This window comes from Crocodylus siamensis, chromosome 5, assembly GCF_052110815.1.
Source record: "Crocodylus siamensis isolate JL-2025a chromosome 5, ASM5211081v1, whole genome shotgun sequence".
Classification (NCBI taxonomy): domain Eukaryota; kingdom Metazoa; phylum Chordata; order Crocodylia; family Crocodylidae; genus Crocodylus; species Crocodylus siamensis.
Genome location: NC_143399.1, coordinates 183,033,089 through 183,059,587, shown reverse-complemented (window position 1 = coordinate 183,059,587; position 26,499 = coordinate 183,033,089). Strand labels below are relative to the sequence as shown.

The window sequence follows — 26,499 nt, the reverse complement described above, 5'->3', positions numbered from 1 at the left end:
TGTGTACCTATGTGTGAAGGGAAAGTTGTATCTGTGTGGGGGTGTATTTGTGGGTGTGGGTGTACTTGTGTGTGAGGGGTGTGTAGCTGTGTGTGTAGGGGTGGAAAAGCTTGGGAGAGTCCAGAGGAGAGCCATGAGTATAATCAGAGATCAAGAGAGCAAGCCTTATGAAGAGAGGCTGTGAGCCATGGGACTCTTCAGCTAGGAGCAGTAAAGGCCCAGGGGTGACTTGGTGGCAGCCTATAAGTACATAAGGGGCGTCTGCCAGGAACTGGGAGAACACCTCTCTGCCAGGACACCCCAAGGGAAGACAAGGTCTAATGGTCACAAACTGCTGGAAGACCATTTTAGACTGGACATAAGGACAAACTTCTTCACTGTCTGAGTCTCCAGAGTTTGGACGGACTCCCCCAGAGGTGGTGCAAGCACGGACTCTGGATACCTTTAAGAAACACTTGGATGCTTATCTTGCTGGGGTGAGCTGACCCCAGCTGGCTTCCTGGCCCCATGTCTAATGTCTATCTGTGGGGAAATGCCCCGTGGGTGGGGCAGTGTGTGTGTGTGTATGGGGGGGTATCTGTGTACCTGTGGTGCGCGCGGAGGTGGGGGGATGTATCTGGGGGGGCGATGTCCCCATGCGCGTGTGTGGGGGGATGTGTCCGTGCGGGGATGTCCCCGTGGGCGGGGGTGCCCCCTGCCCGCGGGGGCTTGCCCGCGGTGTGCCCGTGCGCGGGGCGGCGCCCCCCGCGCGAGCAGGGCCGGGCGGCGCGGGCTGGGGGCGGCGCCGGGGGAGCCGGAGGCGGCCCCGCCCTGCACGCGCCGGGCTGCCGGCGAGGCGAGGATCTGCGGTTGGCGCCGCCCGGGCCGTGGCGGGCGGAGATGCCGCGCGGGCCGTGGCGGGCGCGCTGCGGCCGCCGCCTCCTCCTGCTCCTGCTGGCGCTGCGGCTGGTGCCGCTGGCGGGCGGCGCGGAGGACTGCCGGGATGCCCCCTGCGGCCGCGAGGGCGAGCGGCCGTGCCGGGACCCGCGCTGCGCGGGCAGGGCCAGCCGGCCGGTCCGCTCCTCCCCGCACGGGAAGCCGCCGCCCGGCCCCGGGCCGCCCGCGGAGCAGCCCCCCGGCGCCGCCGCCGAGCCGTGCCCGGGAGCGGAGTGCGCCGCCGCCGCCGCCCCCAACGCCACGGGCCGCGACTGCAGGGGCGCGCAGGGCCGCCCGCGCCCCCGGCCCCGGCCCCGGCCCCGGCCCGCGCCGGAGCCCGCCCTGCTGCGGGGCGCCGCGCGGGCCGCCCAGGCCCTCGGGGACGACTTGGCGGAGCTGGGCGGCGCCGGCCCGGGCGTGCAGCTCGCCTGCGATGTCAGACCAGGTGGGTGGCGGCGGCGGCGCTCGGTGCCCGGCCGCCGGGGTGGCCCTGCCGGGTGCGGGGCAGCCCTGGGGCGAGGCGGGAGCTGCTGCCGGGCCGCCAGCGCGAGCCGAGGCCGAGGGCAGCGTCTCTCCCCCAGGACTGTCGGCTCCAGACCGGGACCTTGGTGCTGCTCAAAGGCTCTTGCCTGCAGCTGGGCATCCCCACTCAGCTGCCACCTTCGAAATCTGAGGCTCAGATTTGTGGCACTCGTCTTGGCCCCCTTGTGGGAATCGCTACTTGTTTTCCTCTCTCCGTGCTCACATGAGGGCTGCAGCCTGGGGAGGGGAAGAAAACAAAGGGGTTTTTTTTTTTACCCTGCTGAAAAGGTTTGCACTGTTGTCTGGCGACTTTGCCATCTGCTGTTTCTACTGTCTCAGTCTGGAGCAAGTTCAAACAAAACTTCCATGAGACAAAATTACCGCCTGTCTCCAAAAGGAATGAGTTGACCTGCGATGGGGCAGGGCTAATGTCAGCTAGAATCTCACTGACACGCTAAGTTATGATAAAGAGCACCTCTTTCCAGAGTCACTTATAGCAATCTTACTTTCACCAGCCCCCGGGGAAAGCCAGCATCTCCTGGAGTGGCAAGTGCCAAATTAATGGCCCTCAGCCAATGCTGTATGATGAATGGCTTAGCACAGGGGTGGCCAACCTCCAGCATGGCAGAGGCATGGGCAGCCAGTAGGTGTGGCATGGAGCAGATCTGGGAGGGGACTGGCAGGATGATGGCAGGTAGGGCATGGAGCAGGAAGCAAAGCAATGCATCAAGAAGGGGAAGGGGATTGCAGTGGCGCTCTGGGAGGGCTAATTTGTGCCACTCCTGCTGAAAAGGTTGGCCCACACTGGTTTAGCACAGCTGGTAAAATATGTTATATCTAGTTGAAACTTTGGGGAGTCTGGGTCTGCAGGAGGCAATTTTATAGTCTGGCTAGGATGTCTGGGTGCATGTCTACACTGTAGTAAAAGTGGCGTTGGATCTTTAATGGACACAAAGCCGTTGGGACCTTGGTTTAATGTCTCATCTGAAAGGGATAAAGCATATGAAGGAGGGTGATTTATTTTATAATGTGTTTTTGGTTAAGGCTGATGGGAAGTAGGAAAGGGACCATTTGAACTTTTCTGTTGTTCCTGTGGAAAATCAAAGAGATGATGTCTTTGGAATAGTAAATGCCTGGAGAGATGATCTGAACAATTTTGGCATTTTTACTGGACATGTTAAGATAAAGCAGTCTGAGTGGCAGAACACCCTTATTCATAGTTGTAGTTCAAAGGCAAAAACTAAAAGTCTTGACACCAGCTGTTCAGAAGGGGCAGACCTACTGTGAAGGGAGAAGGGTAGTTCAACAAAAGTCTTTAACCTTTTATAAAGATGCAACAGCTTGAGAGACTCCTGTTGGCAAATAAGATCTCTTTGGATTCATTTAAATTTTGTTTGTTTTAAATACAAGTTCCTTATCCAGGCAAGACCTTAACTCTACTTTCTGGTGTTCTAAAATTGTGATTCACCAGTAGCATGCAGCATATTCTGATTTGAGGGCATATTTAGGTTTCCTGCAGATAAATCTTCTAGCGCACTGATAGGTCATCCAAGTGGGTTGCTGGAGTTCACAGAGAAAAGTTATGAAAACTTACTGCACATTTGCATTCCACAGTGGTTTTGGTTGTGGCTGGAGTACATGCGCCATCACTGTGATGAAAGGAGAGGTCACAAAAGGTCAAAACTAAATAGTTGCCTAGGAAAAAGGCCAAGAGCCCAATTCTTCACTCATGCAGATGTAAATTAGTATCAAGATCATTGACGTAATTTGAATTGTACCAACGCAAAATCCAAGCAAGGCAAATAAGCCAAAAGGTTTATCTCTGGATCTTGTTTGAACCTGTTGAGTGTTTAGACAACAAAATAGGATGAAAACTCATGTGGGTCATGGAAAATAGCACAACAACCACTGTTACAACATTTTTATAAGTTATAGGGATCTGCTTCAGAAAATCAGTTAATCATGAGTAGTTGTGCTATATTCAGTGAGACTTAAAATGGCAGTCATTGTTAGGTCACTCTGATGTCAATGGGATTTAAGCTAGTGAATAACTTCAGACACAAGCTTAACTGCATTGCAGAATCAAAGTTTTAGCCAATATGCACTCTGCTTTTTCTTCCTTTTTTGTCACAAATAGCCTAGTCATGGCTCAGGACCCCATTACATTGGATGCTATGCTGAGAGAGATAAAAAAGGTGGTTCCTGCTCCCCAAATCTAGATGTAAAAAGACACACACATACACAAAAAAAGAGACAGATAGATGGGGAGTCTTGAAAACAATGAGGTGATACTGGCCAGCATGATAGGCAGTGGTCTCAGCAAACCGGCTGTTTACATGTTGACATGTTCAATAGGAGTATATTGCATGGACTATAGGAAAGCACTCTGAGATTTGAATAATTGTTGAAAATAAAATGAATAATACACATGGGGGTGAAAATGCGAGAAACTGCATGTTGAGAAGTTGAAAGTGAGGAAGTCCAGTAACCAACAACAAAATCTAGCCATAATCTATCAGGGTGCCATACTTCTGTGCAATGGTAACAAATTTCCATGCTGTACCTGATCATGGGGATGGCATGGGGGCTATGGACAGACATTCAAAAAGGCCAAGCCTCAATTGATTCAAGCTTTGCAGGTTAGTCTAAGCTGGCTAGGCTAAATCAGTTTGTAACTGCACTGACATCTTAGACATGCAGGCACATACCTGCAGTGGCTTAGGCTAGAAGCTGGGGAGTGCTAGAGCAGCCCTCCCCTCTCATTTACAGTGCTGAGCTGAGGGGGATGTGGCCAGATCCCACAGGATGCTCTGATTAGGGAGGGGTTCCACCACTCCTGACCAGCCCAGCAGGGAATTGATAACACAGTGTTTGTCACCCCTATGTCAGTGTTTATCACCTCATTAAGAAAACAACAGAGGGACTTTACCAGCTACCCATCTGCCACAGTGTGGACCATAGCCAGCATGTTGTCTGCTACCTAATGCACAGATACTTCTCACCAAGGCAGAGGGGAAGGGGGGAATTTCTGCTTAGCAGGTAGTGGTGAGGGGGACTGAGGTGTCGCCCCAGGATTCCTTTTACCAGAGACCACCAAGGATTGACACAGCTCCTTGTCTGATTTGGTAGCAAGTGAACTTTATTAGTAACCCCTAGACTTATGTTGCTGGTAGGTGTTGTAAGGCTTTGGGGACCTCTTCATTGGTGCCTTGCCCCCACAGCGATGTCAGAGTGAAACCCTATTCTGGTGCCACCTAGATGGTCTGGGCACTGCCCCTTGTCTCGCCTGCCACATCTTTGGTGTTATTTGTTGGGGAGGCAGTTCCCTGTCAGAGGCCCGGAGGGGTCTGAACCTTGGGGGTGTCTTTGTGGGGCTCCAAACCTCCCCTTTACCCCACTCTTACTACATCTTCAGCCTGGGTTGATACTGCTCCTTGAAGGTCTTCCCCACCCCGCCCATCTTGCAAGGGCTGGGCCTTCTTGGCTATGAACCTTCAGGGGTTCGCCCCTGGTCTTCGGGCTGGTTGTTCCCTCTTCAAGAAAATAAACTTGCCCCTGCTGGGGTCATCTGTAACTCAACTGAAAAGGCCGGCACCTGTCAGTGGAGCTCCCTAGATTGTCTCTCTCTCTCTCTAGGGGCTCCTTTCTATCCCCTCAGGGCACTTGTTCGTCCCCTCCCCTGTAACAGGTGGAGGTACTGGGGGAGACCTTGTGCCCCATTGCTACTAGTTGTTCTGGTGTCCCCGGCTTGGAGCCTGGCTGATCTGAGGTCCTGTCATCCTGGTCTTCTTGCTAGTGTCACTCCTCTCCCCTTGTAGGGGGCTCATGGTTCCCTATGCTCTGCCCCCTCTGGGGCCGTCCAAGGATGGTCGCAGGCTTGAGGGTCTGCCCTCAGCCATACTTCTGGAGCTTCTAGTTGGAGCCTTGCCGCTCCCCAGTGGCATCCCACCTGATTGCTGCCTCTCAGTGGGGCTCCTTGGCTCCTGCCGACCCCTGAGCCTGGCTTCTGCCTCACTGTTCGGGGTCTCCAGGTAGATGGCTGACTCCTCCTCTGGGAAGCTGAGGCTAGAGCTGGAGCCTCCCAGCTCTGGAGCTGGCGTCTCCTAGCTTGTGTTCTGCTCCTCTCTCCCTGGCTCGCTGCCAGCTGTTTCCCCAGACACCTTTTGAGCAGCCCACGCTGCTTGGAAGCCACACCTCCAGCTCTTTCCAATGTGCAGGCTCAGGCAGCTGGGACACTGCTGAGCCTGTGCCTGTGTCTGCGTCCATGCTCCAGTCTTTTCCCAGCTGCTGCCCATCTCTGCTTCTGCAGTGAGTGCCACAGCACGCTGATTAGGGGTCCGGGCCATACTGGGGGGACACCTGTCTCCCCTCTCACAGCTTATTACAAGATAATTATCCTTGCAATACAACTTAGCAAACGGTTCCTTAGACGTTACAGCAGTGACTTTCAGTGGCCTCAGATCCTCTGGTGGGTGTGTGGGATGTTAGTTTCTGGATTCCTTGTTACTCAAAGCAAGAATTCTAAGGCTGCTCCTGTCTCCCCGGGGTGGCAACACAAGCACACGCTGTCTCTTTTTCCACTACTTTTGTAACCTTCTTATCCAAACTGTCCAATCCTCAAGTTTCTTACCTCATCTTTTTAAATAAGGTACTCAAATCCTATTTCGTTTTTGGTTTTCTTTCCTTTTAGGGAAACTACTGTACCTGGTTAGCCCTCCATACCAATCACAGCACTAACTTTGCCCAGTGCCTTATAATGCTCTTTGTGCAATTTAATTGCTTAGTTCTGGGAAGGCCTAAAGTTATGCTGATAGCCTAAGCATAACTCAGTTTGCTTGCTACGGGTGTGGGGGGAGCAGCCTGCAGTCTCTACTAAGCTCCAGCCAGGGAGCAGAGGAGAGGGGCCAGCCCTGCTGTGGAGCAGAGAGCCCCACCCAACCCAGAGAGCATACTGGGATGCTGGAGGAGTTTGGTTTAAGTTAAACCAGGAAGAGGTCTGGGACAGCCATTGCATAAATCGGTTTGACCTAGATCAGTTAAAGCTGATACTACATTCAAACAGGTTTATGTCAAACTGGTTTCAGCCACTTTCAAACTGGTTAATGTGCAGTGAACATCTGTTCTGTTACAAGTTTAAACCAGTTTCTGATCACTTAAACTGGTTTATGTGTAATGTTTGTCCCTAGCCTGGAAGTGCACTGAATTCCTCCTTCATTCCTAGTTGTGATTCACTTATGTTCTGAAGTATTATGCTTGATTATTTTACTTTAGCATATGTAACTACAAAGAGATCTCATCCATGACATTGACTAGCCTATTTTTAATGAATCTGGAAAGGCACATATTCATCAATATGCTTCTGCGATCATGACTGAAATTCACTGGCCTTACATATACAGTTACTTGTGTGTGAACGTGTTTTGGATTAGGTATGTGACTACTGAAACAGTGAGTTGATAGAAAGACTTTTTTTTAACAAAAATATAGAACATGATATAGCTGATTATTAAATTTTACTATTGGATATCAAAAGCTAATAATACAGAGCTTCTTATGTTAGAAATTCTTTATTGTTGATGTCAGTATTTCATTTCTAGATGTTAAATGATTAATTTTTAAACAATCACTTGTTTGTAAAATGAAACATGAAGAAATTTTAATTTTTATTTATGCGGACAGAGTTAAAGAGCCTGCCTACTCACATGTTTATGGGCATAAACATATGTTTAAAGAATCTGGGATAAGATTTATGGAGGGATACAGAAAGGGGAGTTTTGGCTCAAACTGTTCCTCGGCAGAACCGCATTTATGGTCCCATTCATTCAGCATGACCCCATTTCCTCAGCATGGCCCCTCATTCCCAACCCACAGCCCCCACCCCAATGACCCCTGTCTGCTGATGTTGCAGCCTCATTCGCGGTCGTGACCTGCTGACTTCGAGGGTGTGATCTGTGGAGTTATGCTTGCTGTCCCCAAGTTGCAGAACAAAATGTCTTTGGGCTTTCCTGGGGCAGAAGGGATTTTCCCCCCTTCTATTACTACAGATGTTGGTTTAATTTATTAATTTATTTTCCCACCTTCCTCAGGAGCATTGGTGGTTGGTTGCAGCCAAGATTGTGATTCTTGACTGGGGTGTGCCACTGCTTTTGCTGGGACTAAAATTTGGAGGTTCTTGACTAGAGGGTCTTGCTCCTCTACTCACAATCAAACTGATCATCACACTTGGGGTCAGGAAGGAATTTTACTCCATAGACAGGTGCAGACTGTCGGGGTTTTGGCCTTCTTCTGGAGCAGGGGGTGTGGCCCTCCTCCTTGGATCTCTGAAGTGTATTTTGACAATAGCAGCATCTTTACCTATGGCAGGTTAGGGTGCTGTGCCTTGTAGTTGTGTGGTAGGGTTGATCGTGCAGGTTTAATAATAGGTTAGGATTTGTATGGAATGGCTTGGATGGAGATAATCTTGCTGCTGGTAGGGAGCTGGATTCTAGGTGACCTCCAGAGGCTCTTTCTAGCCCTACTTTTCTATGATTTTATTTGTAACAAAATAAAGGAGAATGTTATTTCTTGCATGTTAGATCTTGAAAGTACAGGGGATATATATTTTAAACAGGTGTAAAAGAAGGTCTGATGAAATTTTAAATGCCTCTCAATAGGTAACTAATTAAGTTGAAAAATTGTTGTTATTATTATTATTATTTTGCCAGACACAGTAACAGACTGTTTGCATTTCAGGGGAAAATGAAGTCCCATCTGAAGATGCACTAATATTGCAACTGCAGCTTGTAAAAGGGCAAGAGAAATTTGTTGAAATGCTAAAAAACCAGCAGAAGGTAATTGTGGACTTGCAGCAAAAACTTATTGAACAACAGAACACACTGGTTAGCCAGCAACGAGAAATTCTTGAACAGCAAAGAAAAATGTATGAGCAAATGGATCTGATAAAAGTCCAGTATGGCATGCTTTTCAACACAGTGAAACAAATGTCATTCCAGAGTTTGCAGGAAGATATTCAAAATTATTTTGAAGCTCATCTTCAAGGACTTCAGAACCAAGTCAGAAATCATCTCCAGAAATCATACCCTGTGCATAAAGTAGAAGTTGATGCAAAAGTGATTGATGTTGGGGAATCTTTGCTGGACTGTGGCCTTTGTGAAAGTGATGAATTTTGCAATTTCCAAAAGACACCATCACAATGTGAAAAATGCACCTTGTGCCCTGCTGGCTTTTTCCAAACGTCTGCATGTTCTGCAAACACTGATAGGATTTGTCAGGTGAAGTATTAGAATATTGTGTATTTTAATAACATTTTATCAAGCATTTTGCCAAGCATATGGAGCATAACATTGTGGAAATACCACATGGAGACTGCAGCTAATAAGAGACAGGAGAGAGATCCAATTCAGAGTATATGTTTTATGTCCCATGTCTGGGTTATAATTCTTAGGTTCAGTTGTGTTAATGCCAAAATATGTGCTTTAGCATTTACTTTGTAATGATTCTTTATGCAGCAGAAAATAAGTGCACAGAGTTTAAATAGCCATCATAGGATGGGTCATGGGAACTGTAAAAATGTGATTACTCTTGTTAGTTTCACAATGCGCATACATATTTACATGCACATCTTTCTCCAGTAATGTAGGGTGTTGGGGTTTATAGGCCTCCTTAGGGATGTCTGTTTTAAAGAGAAACTTGAAGAAGAGGGTAGCACCAGCAAGTAATAGACTGGGATCCAGCCATAAAACCAGGCAAGAAGGAAGAACTGGAGAGGGACATGAGTGGAGCTATTAGATGTGGAGTAGGACTGAGCAAGATAGTAGGTTCTGGGGGTCTTGAAAGTCATAGATAAGGATCTTAAATTAACATCATTAGTGAGGGAAATGATGGAAGGAAACTAAAGAGATGTCAGGGCAGGCCAGTGGATAATTACATGTTTTTGTTGGCAGTATTGATGAAAGGCTTGGGGTGGTATATGTCTACATGCCCAGCAAGGGGGAGGTTGCTGTAGTGAAAGGACATAAAGATCAGAGGTTAGGTAAAGGTATAATTAACTTATGCACATACAACAAGCTAGTAGGGTGTGCACATTCTTATATAGAATTAGAGAACAGAGTAATATTCTAGGCTGATGCATCAAGTAAAGAGACAAGATACAAACTGAGGAAAGGAATAAAGAAGTTTCAGTTAAATGTGATACAAACCACAAATTTAGCAGTCTCTGTCTATTGACTCTTGGGAATTTAGGACACTGATTAAAGCTTTATTGTTTTTTATTATTTCCAGCTGAGATGCTATGTCAATACATTTGTGCATTAGACTGTCTATCATTCCAATTGCCAGTTAGTACTTTACAATGAGTTAAGCAATGTAATGGGAAGCATTTTCACAAACAGCATGTAATAGCACATTCTTTTCTATCTTCTTGTAATAACTGGAATAAGTAAAGCCTAGAGGTGCTTTATAGGAAAAAAACAGAAGGATTCATTGAGAGCATCCATATAGAGAGGAGAAGACTGAACCTGACACTGAATTTGAGGGCCCAAGGGACAGAGAATATGATAGAAATGCAGTGAGCGATGGGGTCACTGGGGGAGAAGGTGGTAGTTTCAGAAGCTGGAGAAAGTGATGGCTTGGAAACAGAATGTCATGTGGGTAGGGAACTGGTGGAGAATAAGTGAAACTGAATATGATCAGAAACAAAGTTTGGACTGGTTGTGTGCATCCAGACATGTGTGGACAATTGGTTCCCCAGGTCAAGTAGCAGTGGAGCACCTTGTGCCACAGCTACTTGTCCCTAGAGCACGCCTGTGCAATGCATGCTTTGATGTGTGGCAAGTTCCCCCAGGTCAGGTAGAGGAGACTGGGACAAGCACTGGGCTGGCCCCAGCAGCCTTACCTGGGGTCCTGGGGGTCTCCTGGGGCTGCAGCCATGGTAATTCTGCAGAGCCTAGCGCAGAGTGGAGTATAGCTCCAGGCGGCCTGGCTCTGTTTTTCAGCAGTGCGCACTGCCTGAGTGTGCGCTGTGCCGGGTTTTTTTGTGGGTTTTTTTGACTTCTGGATATCCAGGGATCAGAAAAACCAATGGAAGAAAATAATGGTGCAGTGTATGCTTGGGTAGCATGCCCTTGCAGTGTGGAAAACACTGGACTGTGTGGTATGTGGCTCTGCAAACATATTTGTGATGCTACATAGTGCACAACTGCACGCATCTGGACATGCCTGTGGAGGTCAAAGTGGGAGAGCACTTCTAGGGTAAAGTTAGTCATTGGAGCTATTGTAGGAGCCAGTTGTTTATATAAAATGACTAACAAATTTCAGCATCCTTAACTAACAAAACTGGTACAGCTAAGTCACTGTGACTTAATTGGATACTTCATTAATTGAATTAAATTTTTCTTCTTTTGGAATTCTTGGTAAATGTTTTCCTATCATGAGGTTTCCATGCTACCCAGTTCACTAAATTTGAATATGGTTCTTGTGATTTGTAGGACAGAGATGAATGCACTGAATCTCCTAACATTTGTGGTGAGAGGATAAAATGCCTGAATACCCCAGGTAAGCTTTTAGCCTTCTGTGATTAACAAAGAATTACATCTACTGGATCTTCAGTCCTTTGTGGTGGAATCGGTCCAAGTTGAAGGTGCTTTCCATAACTTCTGTTTGGGTGTTTTAATTCTTGTAGCACTCCAATGTCTTTAGGTGTACTGTTCTTCTCATTTGTAGTGCTGCAAATTTGACTAAACACCATTGAAATCAATGGCATTACTCCTGCTGGGAAACTGGTATAAAAGCATAATTAAGTGATCTGTCTTTTGCACTTGTTCAATGATTTGATTTAATCTAGTACATATTATTATGGCCTCCATCTCTATAGTATCTGATACTCTTTGTATGGTAGTGTTTCTCAATGTGTGGGGAGCAATGCAGAAGTGGGTTGGAAGAATATATGAAAGGAGCACAAACAAACTTTAAAAATGTATTCTCCTTTAAAGGAGAACTGTGGGGGAAACTGTGGTTTTTACCTTGCAGGCCAGTTTTTCCCTTGCAGGCTGGCAAAGTTCCAGCCTGTGAGGGGCTGCTTGCATGCCCCCCAAGGCCCTCCTTCCCCCCACCCCACACACTCACCCTCTACTCCACACATTGAGGCCTGGGGGCAGCAGGTCAGGAGTGAAGGGCACTAGGTCAGGACTGGCCATCGATGTTTATGGATGGGTCCTTGTACAAAAAGCTTAGAGAGCCACTGTTATAGAGTACTGAGGAGTGAGGTTACAGGTTTCATTTTCAACATATTAGGATGGGATATTCAGAAGCCTCATAACTGACTTAAGACCACATACTCCATTGAACTTTTCCACTCTAGCTTTAACTTCATATGCCCACCGTAGACTGTCCCTTTCCAATCAGTATGAATGTCAAGGTCACAAGTATGAACTTAATGAAAATGTTGAGTGCACTATGCCAGCAGGCATGTTGATTTTTCCGTAGCTAACTGGCCAGAAGAGATTTGAAAAGAATAACGTGGAATGGTTTCACAGGCTGTGAACATTGTGGGATTGTAAATTGAGTTCTTCCCCTGTCCAAGGGACTGAGATCCAGTGAATATTCATCCGCTGGCTGGATCATCACTTTTGCTCAGTAGAAACTGGATACAGATGGAGAGTATGATGGGAATGCATCCACTGCTCCCCCAGGGAAGGATTAAAGAGAGGACACGGGCTCAGTTAAATCTGCCTGACATGCATAGGCAGGAAGGAAGGCTTCAGGAATAGAGACAGCCATCATAGTGGTCCCCGAGGATGGGCAATGTTCAGAAAGAGTTTTCAAGAAGCAAGATAGTGCTAGGGAGGGGCATAATATAAGAAAGGAAGCTGGAAGGGGTTAAGGCTTTAAAACCACTTGAATAGAGACAAAGGGAGTTTTATTTGGGGTATTTGAGTTGGAGGTATTAGGAAGGACTTTAGGACAAGACTCTGGGGAAAGAAGGGCTGAAGATGTGCTAATGGTTCTGCTTTGTTGCCATCCCATATGGTTCCCATCCTGGAAGTGGTAACATTTATGTGACCTCACCAGAGGACTGAATCTTTCAAGGAACCAGGTCAACTCAGGGCCTGTAAGGCCATCTGATGGAGGCAGATGTCATGGGATTAGACATCTGATGTCATGGGACATCCAGTCAGGATGAGGTATGTAATTTGGTGGGACATTTCCACATCGCCCAAATCCAGTAGGAATGTAGGTGAAAGGAGAGGAACCCTCAACACCTCCAATTTAATAATGGCCTGCTCTATACACAGGTGAAGGGGCAATCTTTGAAATATTTTGATATTGGGTCAGGAGATAGCACCCTTTTTAATCTCCCTGTTTCAGTCATGGGAGAAGGAAATTTTTCTTCTCTTAAAGTTCCTTTTAAATTATTTAAAAACTGTTATTTCCAGAAATCATTATGGGTCTGTTCATGACAGTTCATTATTTTACACAGTCCAATTTCCTTGTCAATAGGGAGGTTGAAATCAGATGTCTGGTTTGGAAAGGAAATCTGAGTTGACATATGAGGGCCAGATGTTGAATAGGGGAGGTTTCCTTAGAACTGCATGTGAAGTGTTTTCAGCTGTAGCAGCTCTTGCAGACCATGTAGCTTCAGAAAAAGGGAAAGAAAGCATATTAGCATAGCCTTGCATGAAATGAGGAGCTTCTCCTCTCCACCATTCCAGCTCACTGAGGAGCTCTGAAGCTATTTGGCCCTTAATTATGTATGCAGTAAGCTGTTCTGCTCTCTAAGTTGGCATTATGCATCTATGATCCTCAGTGATTTTTGTATGGCCTGGGATGCTGAGGGACAAAAGCTGAAGATCTTTCTTCAAGCTCTCACATCTCAGTGATTTTTCAACCTTTTTACATGTAAGGCACCCTAGGATACACTTGCAACACCCCTCAGAAATTCCAGCTCTTAGTTTTAACTCTTTTTTTTATTACAGAAAAATAGTAGAGGAGTTTTTTTCTGTTGCAAAGAACTTAGATCACAACTATGGATTTATATTTGATATCTGTGGCTAGATACAGACATTCAAAAAGCCGGAGGTGGAGTTGATCAAACTTTTGTAGGTTTCCCTAAGCTCTGTAAATTACATCAAGAATGACCAGAATGCACATTCTCTCTTCATTTTGTGGTGTTGGTGGAGGGGTTGCACATGGTCGTCTGCACTGGCTAAGGCCAGTAGGCTGGAGCTGCTCCCACACACCTCCCAGTGCACTGGATGCTGCCAAGGGCATCTGAATGTATCTTATCAGTGAGCCACACTTGATAGGCTGCTGGGCACACCCATGGCCCTGGCCACCCCCCCCCCCGACCCACCCAGAACCACTGGGGGGGGCACTTGGCAGGGGCTTTCCCCTCCCTGTGTTCCTCTTGCCCAGCCAAGCTGTGCAGCTCCCAGTTACCTTGCTCTTCCCTGCCTCTCCTCCCCACCCTCCCAGCCCCTGCTGCCCTCTACAAGGGGTTGTATTTTGCTGTGAATGGAAGGTGAAGGCGGGAGTGAGCTGCATGCGCATCTGCAGTCGAGACCTTCCCTTCCCTGTAGAGCCGGGGGAGGTGGGATGGATGGGGGGCTGCCCAGTCAGTAGCTGCTGAAAGGACAGGGATGGGGGTGTATGGAGGGGCTGGTCCCCAAATACTGCCCCCATCAGCTAGAGGAGGTACCAGGGCATGGAGCTGCAGCCTGGAGAGCTGGTGCCCCTTATCCTGGCAGTGCCCAGCTGTGAGGGCCCAGCCTGGGAAGGACAAGAGGCGACATGGCCTTTTTCCCCCGGTAGGGCCCAAACCTACAACTGCACTGACCCATACTGGGAGCATGGGTGACAAGATTGCTTCCAGGGGGGTGCACAGCCGATCTCGGGGTGCATGTGCACCCCCTCTGCGTCACCGAGTTGGGTTGTGGGGAGGAACTGGGAGGCCCAGACAGGGTTTGGGGGATCTAGAGGGCCTCAGCGAGCAGGGTAGGGGGGACTGGGGTGGGGAGGATCTGGGGAACTAATAGCTGGCAGGGGTGCAGGGCTTAGGAAAGAAGCCATGCTGTGCCAGTCAGCTGGGAAGGGGGGAAGCCCCTTCATGCAGCCCCCCTCAGCTATGCGGGCTGGGGACCTTTGCTGCCTTGGCTCTGTGACAGCCCGGGGTCAGGGCTGGCCCAGCACTGGGCCAGAGCAGATGAGTGTGGGCCAAGTCTAATTCACATGCTCTGCAAGGGACAGTTAGTAGGGGAACTGCAAAACATCCTGGGATGCTGGGGGACTGTGACCTAACTTGAGTTGGGAGGGGATCTGGCACAAAAGTTTGATAGACTAACCTAAACATCTATCCGGGTCTATCTTAGACTAGGCTTCACCATTTTAAACCAGTCTGTGTACTGAACTTCTGTTCTGTTACAGGTTTAGACTGGTTTCCAATCACTCATACTGGTTTATGTGTAATGTCTGTATCTAACTCATAGGTTTATTCTGGGTATCACGTTTGTAAACCTAAAAGGGCTAATATTTCATGGCCCCCTGTGGCACACTTGAAAGTATCTCAAGGCATCCCAGTGTGCCATGGCATCCTGATTCATGGCTCTAGACCATGAATTGAGAACAGCAGACCCTGAGTACAGAGTAGTGTCTGAATACAGAGTAATAATCTAACATTAAAACCTTGCCTAAGTGTATGTTAAAGGGCAAATTATGTTTAAAATTAAAATAAACCTTGCTAAACACTGCAACAGATCATTTTCTACTTCATAAACCAGTTAAAAGTACATGCAGATAGGTTTTCTTTTCATAGTCATTCAGCTATAGAGCAATGACATTTCTGTGTCATTGGGAGAACATCCTTTAAGTGAATGAAAGGCAAATATGTAAGGGACTATGAAAATAAAATTGTGTGTTAAAATGCTTTGTATATATACTGGTCTGTCTGGCAGCTCTAACTATACTGGAGGTAGTCTTCTGCTTGCTCAGCAGTTTGCAGTAGCCTGCTGGTCCCTGGCTCTTAATGCTCCTGCATAGGAAGAAAAACATGACTAATTGGGGGTCTGTGGCCAACATCTGGATTTCAGATGTCAGCCCATGTTCCTGGTGTATGCCAGCATTTGATTTCAGTCTTGATACTGTGAGTAAACAGAGTTTAAGAGTTAATGAAGAATTCTGGATAAATAGAGACAATATTTAGGTGTCAGGAGGCACTTCATGAAAGTTTCAGGAAAGGGGACTTTAAGTTTTTGGTTAGGTATGATTTAAAAGGCTTTATAGAGCACATTCACAATTAGCAAAGCCTCAAGTTTTTTCATGCCCAGTTCTGACAGCCTGATTTTCATCCTGCCCTCCCCCTGAAAACTTTTGGGCATTTGCATCTTCAGGTGAAGTCAGTGGCAGTTGTGTGTGGTTAGCACCTCTCGAAAAAAACCCAAAGTTAGAAACACCCTTTTGAAAATGTACCCAACAACTATATTCTTTGGTCTGTTAAGGATACTATGTGCCTTGCAAGCAGGGGGATGTAGCTGTAAGGCAGCTGTAAGGTGGAGATGACTTTATGTGGAAAACTCTCCGCTGGCTGAAAGTAACTCTACCAGTCCATGAATGAGTCAGCTCCAATGAGTTGGGGGCAGGGCATGTGTAAGCAGGGATGTGGTGACTGTATAACAGAGGGTCATTATGCCCAGTCCTCCAAATTAGGACTGAGATACTGAATGATGAGGCTACCTGCAGCTCCCCTGCACTTCAGCAGGTGCAGCCAGGGCCAGACACAGGAAAGGGCAAACCAGGCAGCCTCCTGGGGCCCAGAAGGAAAGGGGGCCGAAAATGATAATTTTAAAATTATTATCATTATCTCTGGTGAAGGGAGGCCCGATACTAAAAGTTCACCTGGGGCCACCCAGAGTCTAGGTAAGTGCTGGGTGCAGCTTGGACAAAGTGAGGGATCAGGGCATTTATCTTTAAACTTTGTCTACAATCAAGGGTCTTCTGACAACACTGAGTAATGTAATTTGTGCTTTGCTTTGCTTGGCTAGTATCAGGTGATGTATAAAAGAAATTTGTTCTGAGAAGCTGTAGAGTATTTTTAGCATGTGATATGTCTAAAGATTAAATCTGCCTACTTCCTATGAACAGGTGGCTTCCGATGTCTTGGGATTGCTGAAAGAGATGCGGCCTTGGGATTGTGTGGAGAGGAGTATTTCTTTAACAGAGAAATGCAGGAATGCCAGGCGTGCTCGGAGTGCGAAGATGGAGCGGTAGCTGTCCCTTGTTCTGCAGCCAGTGACACTGTTTGTTCAGCAGCCAGTGAAAACAAGCTTTCCGAATCTTGGGCTGCAAACATTATTTTACCCTCAGGAAAATATGACCGCTCTCAGGTCTACCCTGGCTTATACTTGAAAATAAATGGAAGGCTTCACTGTGAAATTATATCAGTTGAAGATAACTGCCTGGTATTCAGACAGCATGGTTTGATGTGGACTGATCTCAATTTTGCTGTAAAGCACAACTGCAGAAACTTTCTTCAACTCTCCTTGAAACTAAACAACAGCGAGGAAGGCTATGAACTGAGTGCTGTTCGTGTTGAGCAACCAGAAGGCAAATATTTCCAGAGCACGAGTTTAAGCAGTGCTGCAGAGGTAGAGCCAAGCCAAATTCTCTCTGTGTTTCTGAGGAGTCCAAATCAATTCTGCAACCAAAGTAAAGACTTAAATATTTATGATCTTAATACACCACTCAGTTTGTTTTGGTTATCCCATGATACGGGTGCAGTGGCCATGAGTGCGCAGATGTCAACTGCAATGCACTACCAAACTAACTATCGACCAACTTTTAAAGTTATTTCCATTTCCGACCCTTACATGCTAGGTTTGTCGCATGATGGCAGAGCTATAAAGTTCACCGAAATGGGTGTTGTCAAATTTGTTTTTCATCAAGCATTGTATTCCATGGGCCACACATGTGTTCGTGAAGGCTTTTCCTTAGTTTCATACATTAATAGGAATGGTACTAACAGAGAATTAATGAACATATTTAAGTCTGGTGTAAATTATAGAGACACCTCAATATCGGCCTCTCAGGCCACCAAAGTCAACGCTGGGGATTTGATTAGCTTTGAAATACTTTCTCCTCCTCAATGTAATGTTCAGTATTTTGGAGACAGCTCTGGGATTAGTATGTTCAGCCTCATCTGGATCCCATCTGCAGTTTCCACTGCCATATCAGCTACAGTTTCTCTTACAGGTTTGCCTACAGGAGTGGTCAGAAACAAATTATTGTGTTTCACCCAAGTCTCCTCCCATGAGAAACAAATACAGTTGGTTTCTTCAGGACAACTGGCTCAGAAGTATTTCACCTTTACAGAAAGGGGGATTGCCAGTGTTGCTCTTAATTTAAAGCTGATCCACTCTTGCTATATACTCAGAATGACTCTAAATCAGTTGCTTAGAGATCAGATGCAACCCACAGCAATTGCTCAGCAAATTGGAGGTCAGATGCCAGAGGGAAGCCTGTGGACCAGCGTGTCCCTCCGCTCTTCTTTTGAAGTGCATAATGGCACATTGATATTTGTTTCTCTTGACTGTGTGCGTGGAAGGATCAATCAGATTGCTCATGAACATGGAACCAGCATATCTATTTTATGGATTTCATCTTAATTATGGTAGAGTGAAGCAATTGTGGACGGACAGTTTTCTGTGACGTTTGAATTTTTCTATGTGAACATGCACAGAATATTGCATTAAAATATTATCGGTAGGAACCCTTAAAAGTAATCTTAGTTGGATTGTCACTCTCTAAACACAATGGATATTTCTGCTTTTCCAAGTGATTTTCTCTGACATCTGGGAACAATGGAAGCTTGAATCCAGTTCTGACGTTATTTTTTAACAAAGCAGTGCCTTAAAATAAGATTTTGCAGGATTCAAACAAGGGGAGGAAGGAAAGAGAAACAGATGATTTTTAAAAGGTGCTGAAAATGGAAAACCAAAACAATCTGGACCTGCTTTCACGTACTGTTATGTCTTCCCTATAAAAGGGCAATACCAGTCTTTTTGCTTTTGTCATCTTGTCCAGCCCTTACAGAGTGGTGGGTAGAAGAAAAGATAACAGATGTTTAGAAGTGGGGCTGATCAGAATAGAATGTAATTTTTACAAACTTGGTTTTTAACAAAGAAAAGAAAGTAAATGGCTGTTTTTGTTTCATTTTGATATGAAGAATGTAAATTTTTTTTTTAGGTATCATATTTGCTTTTTAGCACTGTTGTTTTTTCAACACTTAAAAGTGTATGAGGGAAAGTAAAACGAATACCATATACCTTTAAATTTAGGACACAGAAAATTTAGATACATCTAAAAAAAAATATTAAAATGACTCAATTTAAGAAAAAAAACAATATCAGATCAAGGTAAAGCTCTTTAAAAATAATACAGTACAACAAAACCTCCAGGTGCATGTACTTTTCCACAAAATTGTGCTTTTCTACCAATTTAAGATGCTGACCACTTTTAGAAGAAAATTTTGTTTTAAAAAAGGTGTCTCATATTGGAAAGAATACAGTATTTAGGATGAATGAAAAGTAGTGGGGGGAGAAAATATTCAAATTAGTTTAAAATAGGGGGTTCTCAATCTATGGCCCATTGGCCAGATCTGGCCTGCAGAAATTGCCAGGGGTTGAAAAATTTGGTGGCGGGGGAGCAGTAGCAGCAATTGCTGCTCCCCTGCCGCCAAATTTCCAGACATGTGGGAAGCCCCATGGGCTTGATAGCATGCTAGATTTGTGCAATAAGTAGCCTGGAGCCTGTCCAGGGGTGCAGGGCTGAGGGAGTTGATGCAGGGCCCTATTTGGGCTACCAGCCCTAGCCACTCATTTGGCCTTTGCAAGGGAAACATTGAGCGTTACTGACCTGAACAATGAAAAAACAAAAGGAAATATTTTTGAAAGGAAACAAAATTTTCTTCCAATTTCTGCCTGTGGCAGAACACTTTAACCTCCCTGGACATTCTGTTGCTGAGCTCAGAGTGGCTTTTCTTAGATCAGTGGTCTCCAACTTTTTTATGGCAAAGATCAGTTTTTGGAAGTAAAAGGCACCCCAGGATCTACCCCGTCCCCCCGCCCCTGGATCGTGAAGAGTGCCAGACCTGGGGCCTGATCCTGATTCCACTTATGTGCTGTGGCTGCACTGAGCTGTGCCCACCTGGCTGCCCGGTGGAGGGGAGGGGGTCTCCCACCCCTGGAGGAGCCCCCTGGGCTCAAATCCTCTCGCCGTCCAGCTGGGCTGGGGTCCCACATACCTTTCCCTGTTCTTAGCTGGGCCGTCCAGTCAGTTGCTCACCGCGGGGTCCTCGATCTTGTCTCCTCACTTTCTCTCCCCCACAGATTGACCTGCTGGGGTTGGGGTTGTGCGCCCAGCTCTCCCCCAGCCCAGGATTGACCAAAAGAAGCTCCAGGATTGACCTGTCAATCAGGATCGATAGGTTGGTGACCACTGTCTCAGATAAAACTTTAAAAATGAACTTGAATGGGAATTTGCAGAATAAGAAATCACATACACTTGCACTCCCCCACTCCGTGCTTGCAGATGAACAGGGGGAAAATCCCTGTGTGGGTCCGACTGAATGGGGCAGAGTGGGGTGTTCCTCCACCCAGCCAGACCCATGGGGCTCTTGTCTGGCTCAAACGGGAAAGTGCCACAGAGATAATAGACATCTGCTGCAGTAAAGCAGCAGAGCCTATTACCACTTTATTGTGCCACTGATTTTCCTTTCATGTGGAGGAACAAAGTATATCAACCTCTATTTGCTCAGTGCTTTTGCTTCCATAACAAACTTTATGGTGGCACCAGTGAGATGTCAGGTGACATCCATTTCCATCTAAGGTAACACAACAGTCAGGTGGTAAGGAGGCCAGTGTAGCGGTGCAAGGCACATTGCGAGAATTCTTCACTCCATGTAGGTGAGCTCCAACTTTCACTGGCTGTAGAGGGATCACAATTTTCATCATCCATTCTAAGACTAGATTATTTTATATTATCTAGATTAAGATGACAATATGTTACAGTAGAAATAAATCTCATCGAGCAGTTTTAGTGTGCGACACTTAAAAGGTATAATCTACTATTACTACTACTTAACAGAGAATTTTTTATTCAAAGGAAAGGAAACCTGTCCTGGAATTAGAGCATGCTCTTGAGCCAAAAAAGACTATATATGGAGGAGCCTTCTTGTTCGAGAGAGGTGGCATTTCTAGACCCTTTGTTCTGCAAATTTAATTAAACTGGTCAAAGATAAAAGGGAGTTTAATTCCTATGAAAATATCCATCTGCTTGTGAAGCAGATGATTCAAATCATTCGTAAATAGTTAAAGAAGGCCCTACCCATTATCTGGTAGTGATTTTACTGAAAAAAACGTAAAATGGGTCTCCTGATGCTTTCCTCAGGGTGATTTTTAGGAGATATAGGGGAGGAATGAGTGGCTCTTCAGAGAAAGGATCTAGGTTGTGGGCTAAGCAGTTCTAAGGTAGAGACTTCAGAAGCAGTCAGTCCTTGGTTAATTAATAAACCATCATTAATTCGCAAACTTTCATTAATAAAGCCCAGGATAAGGTGAATCTTTGAGATAGAATCTGCGTACTGTGCTGTTTCAGCAAGAGTTACCAAAGACAAGTGCTCACACAGAAAAGCCATGTTCTTGTGTCAGTATTTCAGGTATTGTGCCCTGCGGGCCCTGTTATGCACTGGTACCCCAGATACGCACTAATGTACCTACAAGTTAAGAGTCCCTGGATAACTGAGATCAGAATCTGCCTTAATCTCTCCAGAGCAGAATACAGGAGTTGTCATGCAATACTGAACAGGAATATTTGCCCAGATGTAAGAGGATTTCCCCAGATATCTTGGTTGGTTTGACTGTATCATTACTTGGGCAGGGGTTACAATGTCTGTGAAAATGCTGGTATGTTGGATTATGAATGTACCCAGTGAAAAGGACTTTTTTCCCCCACACACCAACTCTCAAATTCTGAATCATACATGTGCTGTTACTGTTTATTTTTCTACATCTCTTCTGCTTTATTTAGTTATGGCAGGAGGCTGGTATCAGCAAGAATTTTATCTAGTAAATATAAGGTAAATTTGCACTCTGAAAGTGCTTTACTATATGAATATGCTGGTTCTGCACTTGCAGAACTCTGAAAATTCCCATTAAAGTCACAGGCAGGATTTCTAGAGTGATATCTTTTCTTGGACTAATTGCATAGTTGGGAAAGAATTTGACAAACTATTGAATCCAAGACATTCTCCAGGTTATTTTTAATGTGTCTTGAATTCGAAACTTGTCAAACTCCATCCCAGCTATGCGGTTGGTGTAATAAAAGATACCACCTGAGAAATCTTTGCCTTTTGCATAATTTCTGGCTCATCATGGCTACAACATCACTCTAACACTGTCTTTAAAATAGTAGATGCACTATGCCCCTGCCTAATTAAACTAAACATGGCAAATATAGCTTCTATTCCACACAAGTTATCTTTTAGGATGCAAGCACATTAGAATATATCAGTCTTCATGCTACTGCATTGACAATGAATTACAGGAAACAGCAGTAAATTAGGAAGTAGCCGATGGAAAAAAATCCATCTCTCAGTTGAGATTCTGTCTTTGATTATACCAGCATAAATATGGAGTAACTTAACTGGGCTGACTCCAGTTATGCAGCATTTTAGCTGAGAGCAGAAAATCAGCCTTCATGTTTACGTGTGCCCTGAACCCATTGCATGGTACCAACTATTGTGCTACATAAAAACTGATGCTGTGATCTTCAGTTCAAAAGAACCTGGGGATAGTTTAAATGAATGCCAGCTGTGTGGCACTCAGACTAAGTAGTTGCACATTTTCCCTGTAATGGTCACATTTTACTTACTTTTGTTGACAAATCTTGAGCTCCTTTAGTTTAAATAAGTTAATGTTAACTCCAAGTCATCCAGTAAAATGCTATACCTTGCATTTTAAATCTGTTTAAAAGCCTCCTCAAAAAATGAGGTGCTCTGATACATGGTTGTCAGTGTAAATACCTAGAGAGATTTTTTTCCCATTCACACTCTCACAGGGTAGTATTGTACTTCGTGAAGATTTCCAGTAGGGATTCTTGCAAAGTTAAATTATCTTGGAATATGACTAATGGTATAAGACTGGCCAATTCATTTAGAGATGGAGTTAATATACTTACCATCTTGCAGATTACTTCTGTTATACCATGCATGTAACATGTAGTACTTTACTATAGTGATGTTGTTCATTGCAGAAGGAAAATAAATATAGGTTATTGATGCTGCTTATATAAAAGATTTGGTTTATAACAGGCCTCCATTTTTATGTAAAAAAAAAATGCTTCAATCTGCATTTTAAACATTTTGCAGCTTTAAAGATTTTATCTGAATATATTTTATTACTTTTACAAAGTGTTTTATACAGTATTTGTGATACTGTTAAAACTGGGAGGAACATCTTAAGTATATTGTAATTTAACATTGTGGTTTGTGCCTCTTTGTATGTTTTCTGCTGGAGTTTTCCAGAGTATGGTATATTATTAAAACTACATTAGTTTACAGGGGCTTTTATCTCAAGTATCCCATTTCCAAATATTGTATTGATTTTAAAATATTGCTCTTGTGCTTAGTCCACGTTAATATTGTATCATATGTCATAAGATAATTTAACTCAAATAAAACAGTATACTTTGATGTTTGTTTAACAGTCTCTTACCAAGATGGAGTGAAATCCTGGCCTCACTGAAGTCAGCAGGGCCAGACTTAACCTGGATTATTTGCCTGTGATGTTCTTGCAAACAGTGTTGCAAAGAAGCCAATAACAGTATGGTTCTTTCCACTATCTGATTTTTTGTATAGTTGTGCACATCTCACTATAGGATGTAAGTAGTTAAAAACCTGAATCTGATTTGCTAAGCTTATAAATTATTTTAATAAGTGTAGAAATAATTGACTGACTTGACTAGAAAAACAGACAAAGACCAGACGTGCTCATACTGCTCAATTCAAATGTTCTGAGATAAGGAATCCTGCATGCCTTGGGTTATCTTGATATCTTGCCCTATGCATAGATAGTTTGTTTAAGTAAACTTTCTAAGTTTCTGTGTAATTTACTATTGTTTTGTTTCTCCAAGGTGTATTTTTTATCTCTTTCTCTGTCTTTAGTATAAATACACTTGTAAACTTAGAGAGTCTGAGAAATCCTTTGAAACAGACAAGTGGGTGATTCCCCTTGCTGTATGGAATTCTCCCTGTGATCACAGTATAGCCTGAAATAAAGAAAAGCTGGCTCTGTCAGTTCTGATTCAACCACAACACGAAGTTTGATTTCTTCCACAATTTGGTGCCGTGACTCTGATAGAGACGCCCGGAGTGATCAGTTGGGACACAGACATCTCTGCACTGAAGCCCTGGCGCCAAACCAAGCTAAGAGACCTTTTGAAATCTCTATTGAGGCTTTTCAGTGAGAGGCTGTCTCTGTGTCTTCCTGATTCACTACCTGAGGCTCACTCTATCCAAACTTTTGCTGCCAGAACTGTCAGACCCACTGTGTAAGTATTAACTGTGAGTAGAAAGAGTCACGGTTAAGGGTCAAGGTTAAGAGTCAAGACTCTGTGTTGCTGTTGTCAGTGAAAGTATTTCCCTGTATGAATTGAGTTAAGTTCTGTAAAGAACTATGGGGTCTCTCTGAGGCCAGAAGTAGAAACCTTGTGCATTTGCCCTGAAGACACCAGATTTGTTCTGTGTGCTCTTCAAAAGCAAGGGTGCAAGGTGGAAACTCTTAGAGTATGACTGTTTTTCCACGATAAGCGTTGACCAAGGCTGAGACTAAAGAAATGCTCTTGAACCTCCTGCCTCAACGCAGGAATTCCTTTGTGTGAATTGAGAGTATGAATTGGGAAATATGAGCCACTGACCAGGTCTGAGACTAAGGTTGGGTTCAGCCACCCCAAGGCTGTCCGGAAGGGCAGTTTTGAATGCAAGGGGGCCCAACTGGAACCTCGTGACCCAGTGGACAGGTTTACCCTTTCCCCACCCTTATAAATGAGCCATGTCTAACCGTGAGTAACTGCATTGTGTGCTGTTATTGCAGTGGAGTCTTGTCTTTGGACATTAGCCACAGCATCTCTGTGCCACTAGCAAATCTTACGACCTGACCGGACACCCTGAATAAGCCATTCCTGTATGAAAGACCTGTGTGAATTGAGTTTAAAGATATGGGGAGCGGAGAGTCTAAAAGACATACCGGCTCCGCCAAAAGGGACTCCAGCATTGTACATGTACACACACTATGGCCATAAAAGTTGTAAGTTTCTAGACAAATGGAATTGGTATACCAGAGATGATTTTAGCCGGCAGTTTCCCCTGGAGGGAACTTTTGATTTAAGTAAAATTGTTTATCTCCGCAGAGACCTTGAGTTAAGAGGTAGCAATATATCACAGACTCAGTGGGACACATTTTTTGATTGGTATGAAGAAGCTTTCAAAAGACATCAAGAATCTCAAGTTTGGAGTCTTAAGGACTCCCAAGAGAAACTAAAATTGCAGATAAAAGAATTAAAGCAAAGAGGTGCAGCAAAAGGGGGCCCCCCATCATAGTACCATCAGCACCAAAACAACTTTATTCACAAATAACTGAGAATGAATCTGCAGAAGATGTAACTGATTTTCTTAATGTGCCACCCCCATGTCAGTTCCAGGCACAATCTGAACCTGAAGAAGTCCAAAGTAACCAAACAGACTCTTTCGGCAGGATTAGCCCACCTCACCAGGAAACTATCACTCAACAGTCCTCACCTGCCCCCAGGGCATGCCCACGCCCACCGAAGACATGGCGTCTGTCTCCTGAAATCTCAACTCCCTTCTCTTGTTTAAGGTCTGGTACCCAGTATGGTCCAGCCCCTTCTTTAAAATCTAAGAAGGCTCAGCTTATGCCTTTACGCCAACTTCCAGGGCAAGGTCCAAATGGGGAAACTACAATTACAGTCCCTCTCCCCTGGACCCCAGGAGATCTCCTAAACCTTGTTAAACAATTTCCCAACATCAGAGAGGAGCCCCAGAAATTTAAAGATGAATTGGAAACTGTAATCCATTGTTATGATCCAACATGGGCAGATTTGAACCAATTACTGAGAAGTGTTCTGCCCTCTGAGGTCCGCAACTGCCTCATCGCACAGGCTACTTGGCCTACTCAAGACCCCGGAATTGGAGATCACTTAGCAGATGCCCGAAGACGCCTCCTTGAGGCTGTGCTTAAAATTTGCCCCAGGAAAACTGACTGGGCCAAAATATATAACTGTAAACAAAATAAAGGAGAATCCCCAGCAGACTACATGGACCGCTTGAAACTAGTATTTGAAAGACATTCTGGTATTGAAAATGTAGCTGAAACTGCCCCAGAAGCAGTTGCTTCTGCTTTTGTCCATGGACTTCTTTCTAAAGTCCAGGAACAGTTGCGCACAATTGCTGTAGGTTGGCAGACTAAGCCACTTGCAGAACTAGTCACCGTTACAAATCATTGTACAACCTGCCAGGAAAAGAAAAAGGAATCTATGGAAATTAAGTTAATGTCATTGCCATTACAGACTTTAGACAGTTGCAGAAGCTGAGGTTTCCATTGAGAACAGTTCAGAGGCAGGGGACGTGGTCATGGGATGGGACGAGGAGGATTTCAGTCCCAAAATAATGACAGTTGTCATTATTGTGGCCAACCAGGACACTGGAAGGCTCAATGTCCTCACCGGCCTGGCCAGCCGGGGATGACGTTTAAACCTCCACCACCTCTTCTCACTCAATTCTCTGTCCCGAATCAGGGAGCCTCCTGTTAGGCCAGCCTGAGGAACAGTAACATCATCACAGCCCCGCTTCTCCCACTTAATCAGGATGATCCCTTTGTCTCCTGTGTGATAAATGGCATCTCTACAAAATGTTTAGTAGACACTGGTGCAAGTTGCTCTACTCTTCGAGCTGAAGAATTTTCCACAACTCCCCTCTCCTCTGCTGTTGTAAATGCTGTGGGA

At 45.1% G+C, this 26,499-nt stretch overlaps 1 protein-coding gene across 1 annotated transcript; it reads left to right on the top strand.

The window, feature by feature from the left end:
* The first annotated feature begins 799 nt into the window (after window positions 1-799).
* On the top strand, window positions 800-23,808 carry LOC149865007 (uncharacterized). Its single transcript, XM_090047382.1, has 4 exons — window positions 800-1,360; window positions 8,170-8,708; window positions 10,923-10,989; window positions 16,570-23,808. Exons 1-4 carry the CDS (start codon window positions 880-882, stop codon window positions 18,087-18,089), a joined length of 2,607 nt encoding a protein of 868 aa, XP_089903508.1. The 5' UTR covers window positions 800-879; the 3' UTR covers window positions 18,090-23,808.
* Window positions 23,809-26,499: the final 2,691 nt, after the last annotated feature.

Excerpts from the sequence above, each read along its gene's own strand:
- LOC149865007 (XM_090047382.1), top strand. The coding sequence starts at position 880 with ATGCCGCGCGGGCCGTGGCGGGCGCGCTGCGGCCGCCGCCTCCTCCTG. Across the intron at positions 8,709-10,922 it reads ACACTGATAGGATTTGTCAG|GACAGAGATGAATGCACTGA; the intron begins GTGAAGTATTAG and ends TGTGATTTGTAG. Across the intron at positions 10,990-16,569 it reads AAAATGCCTGAATACCCCAG|GTGGCTTCCGATGTCTTGGG; the intron begins GTAAGCTTTTAG and ends TCCTATGAACAG.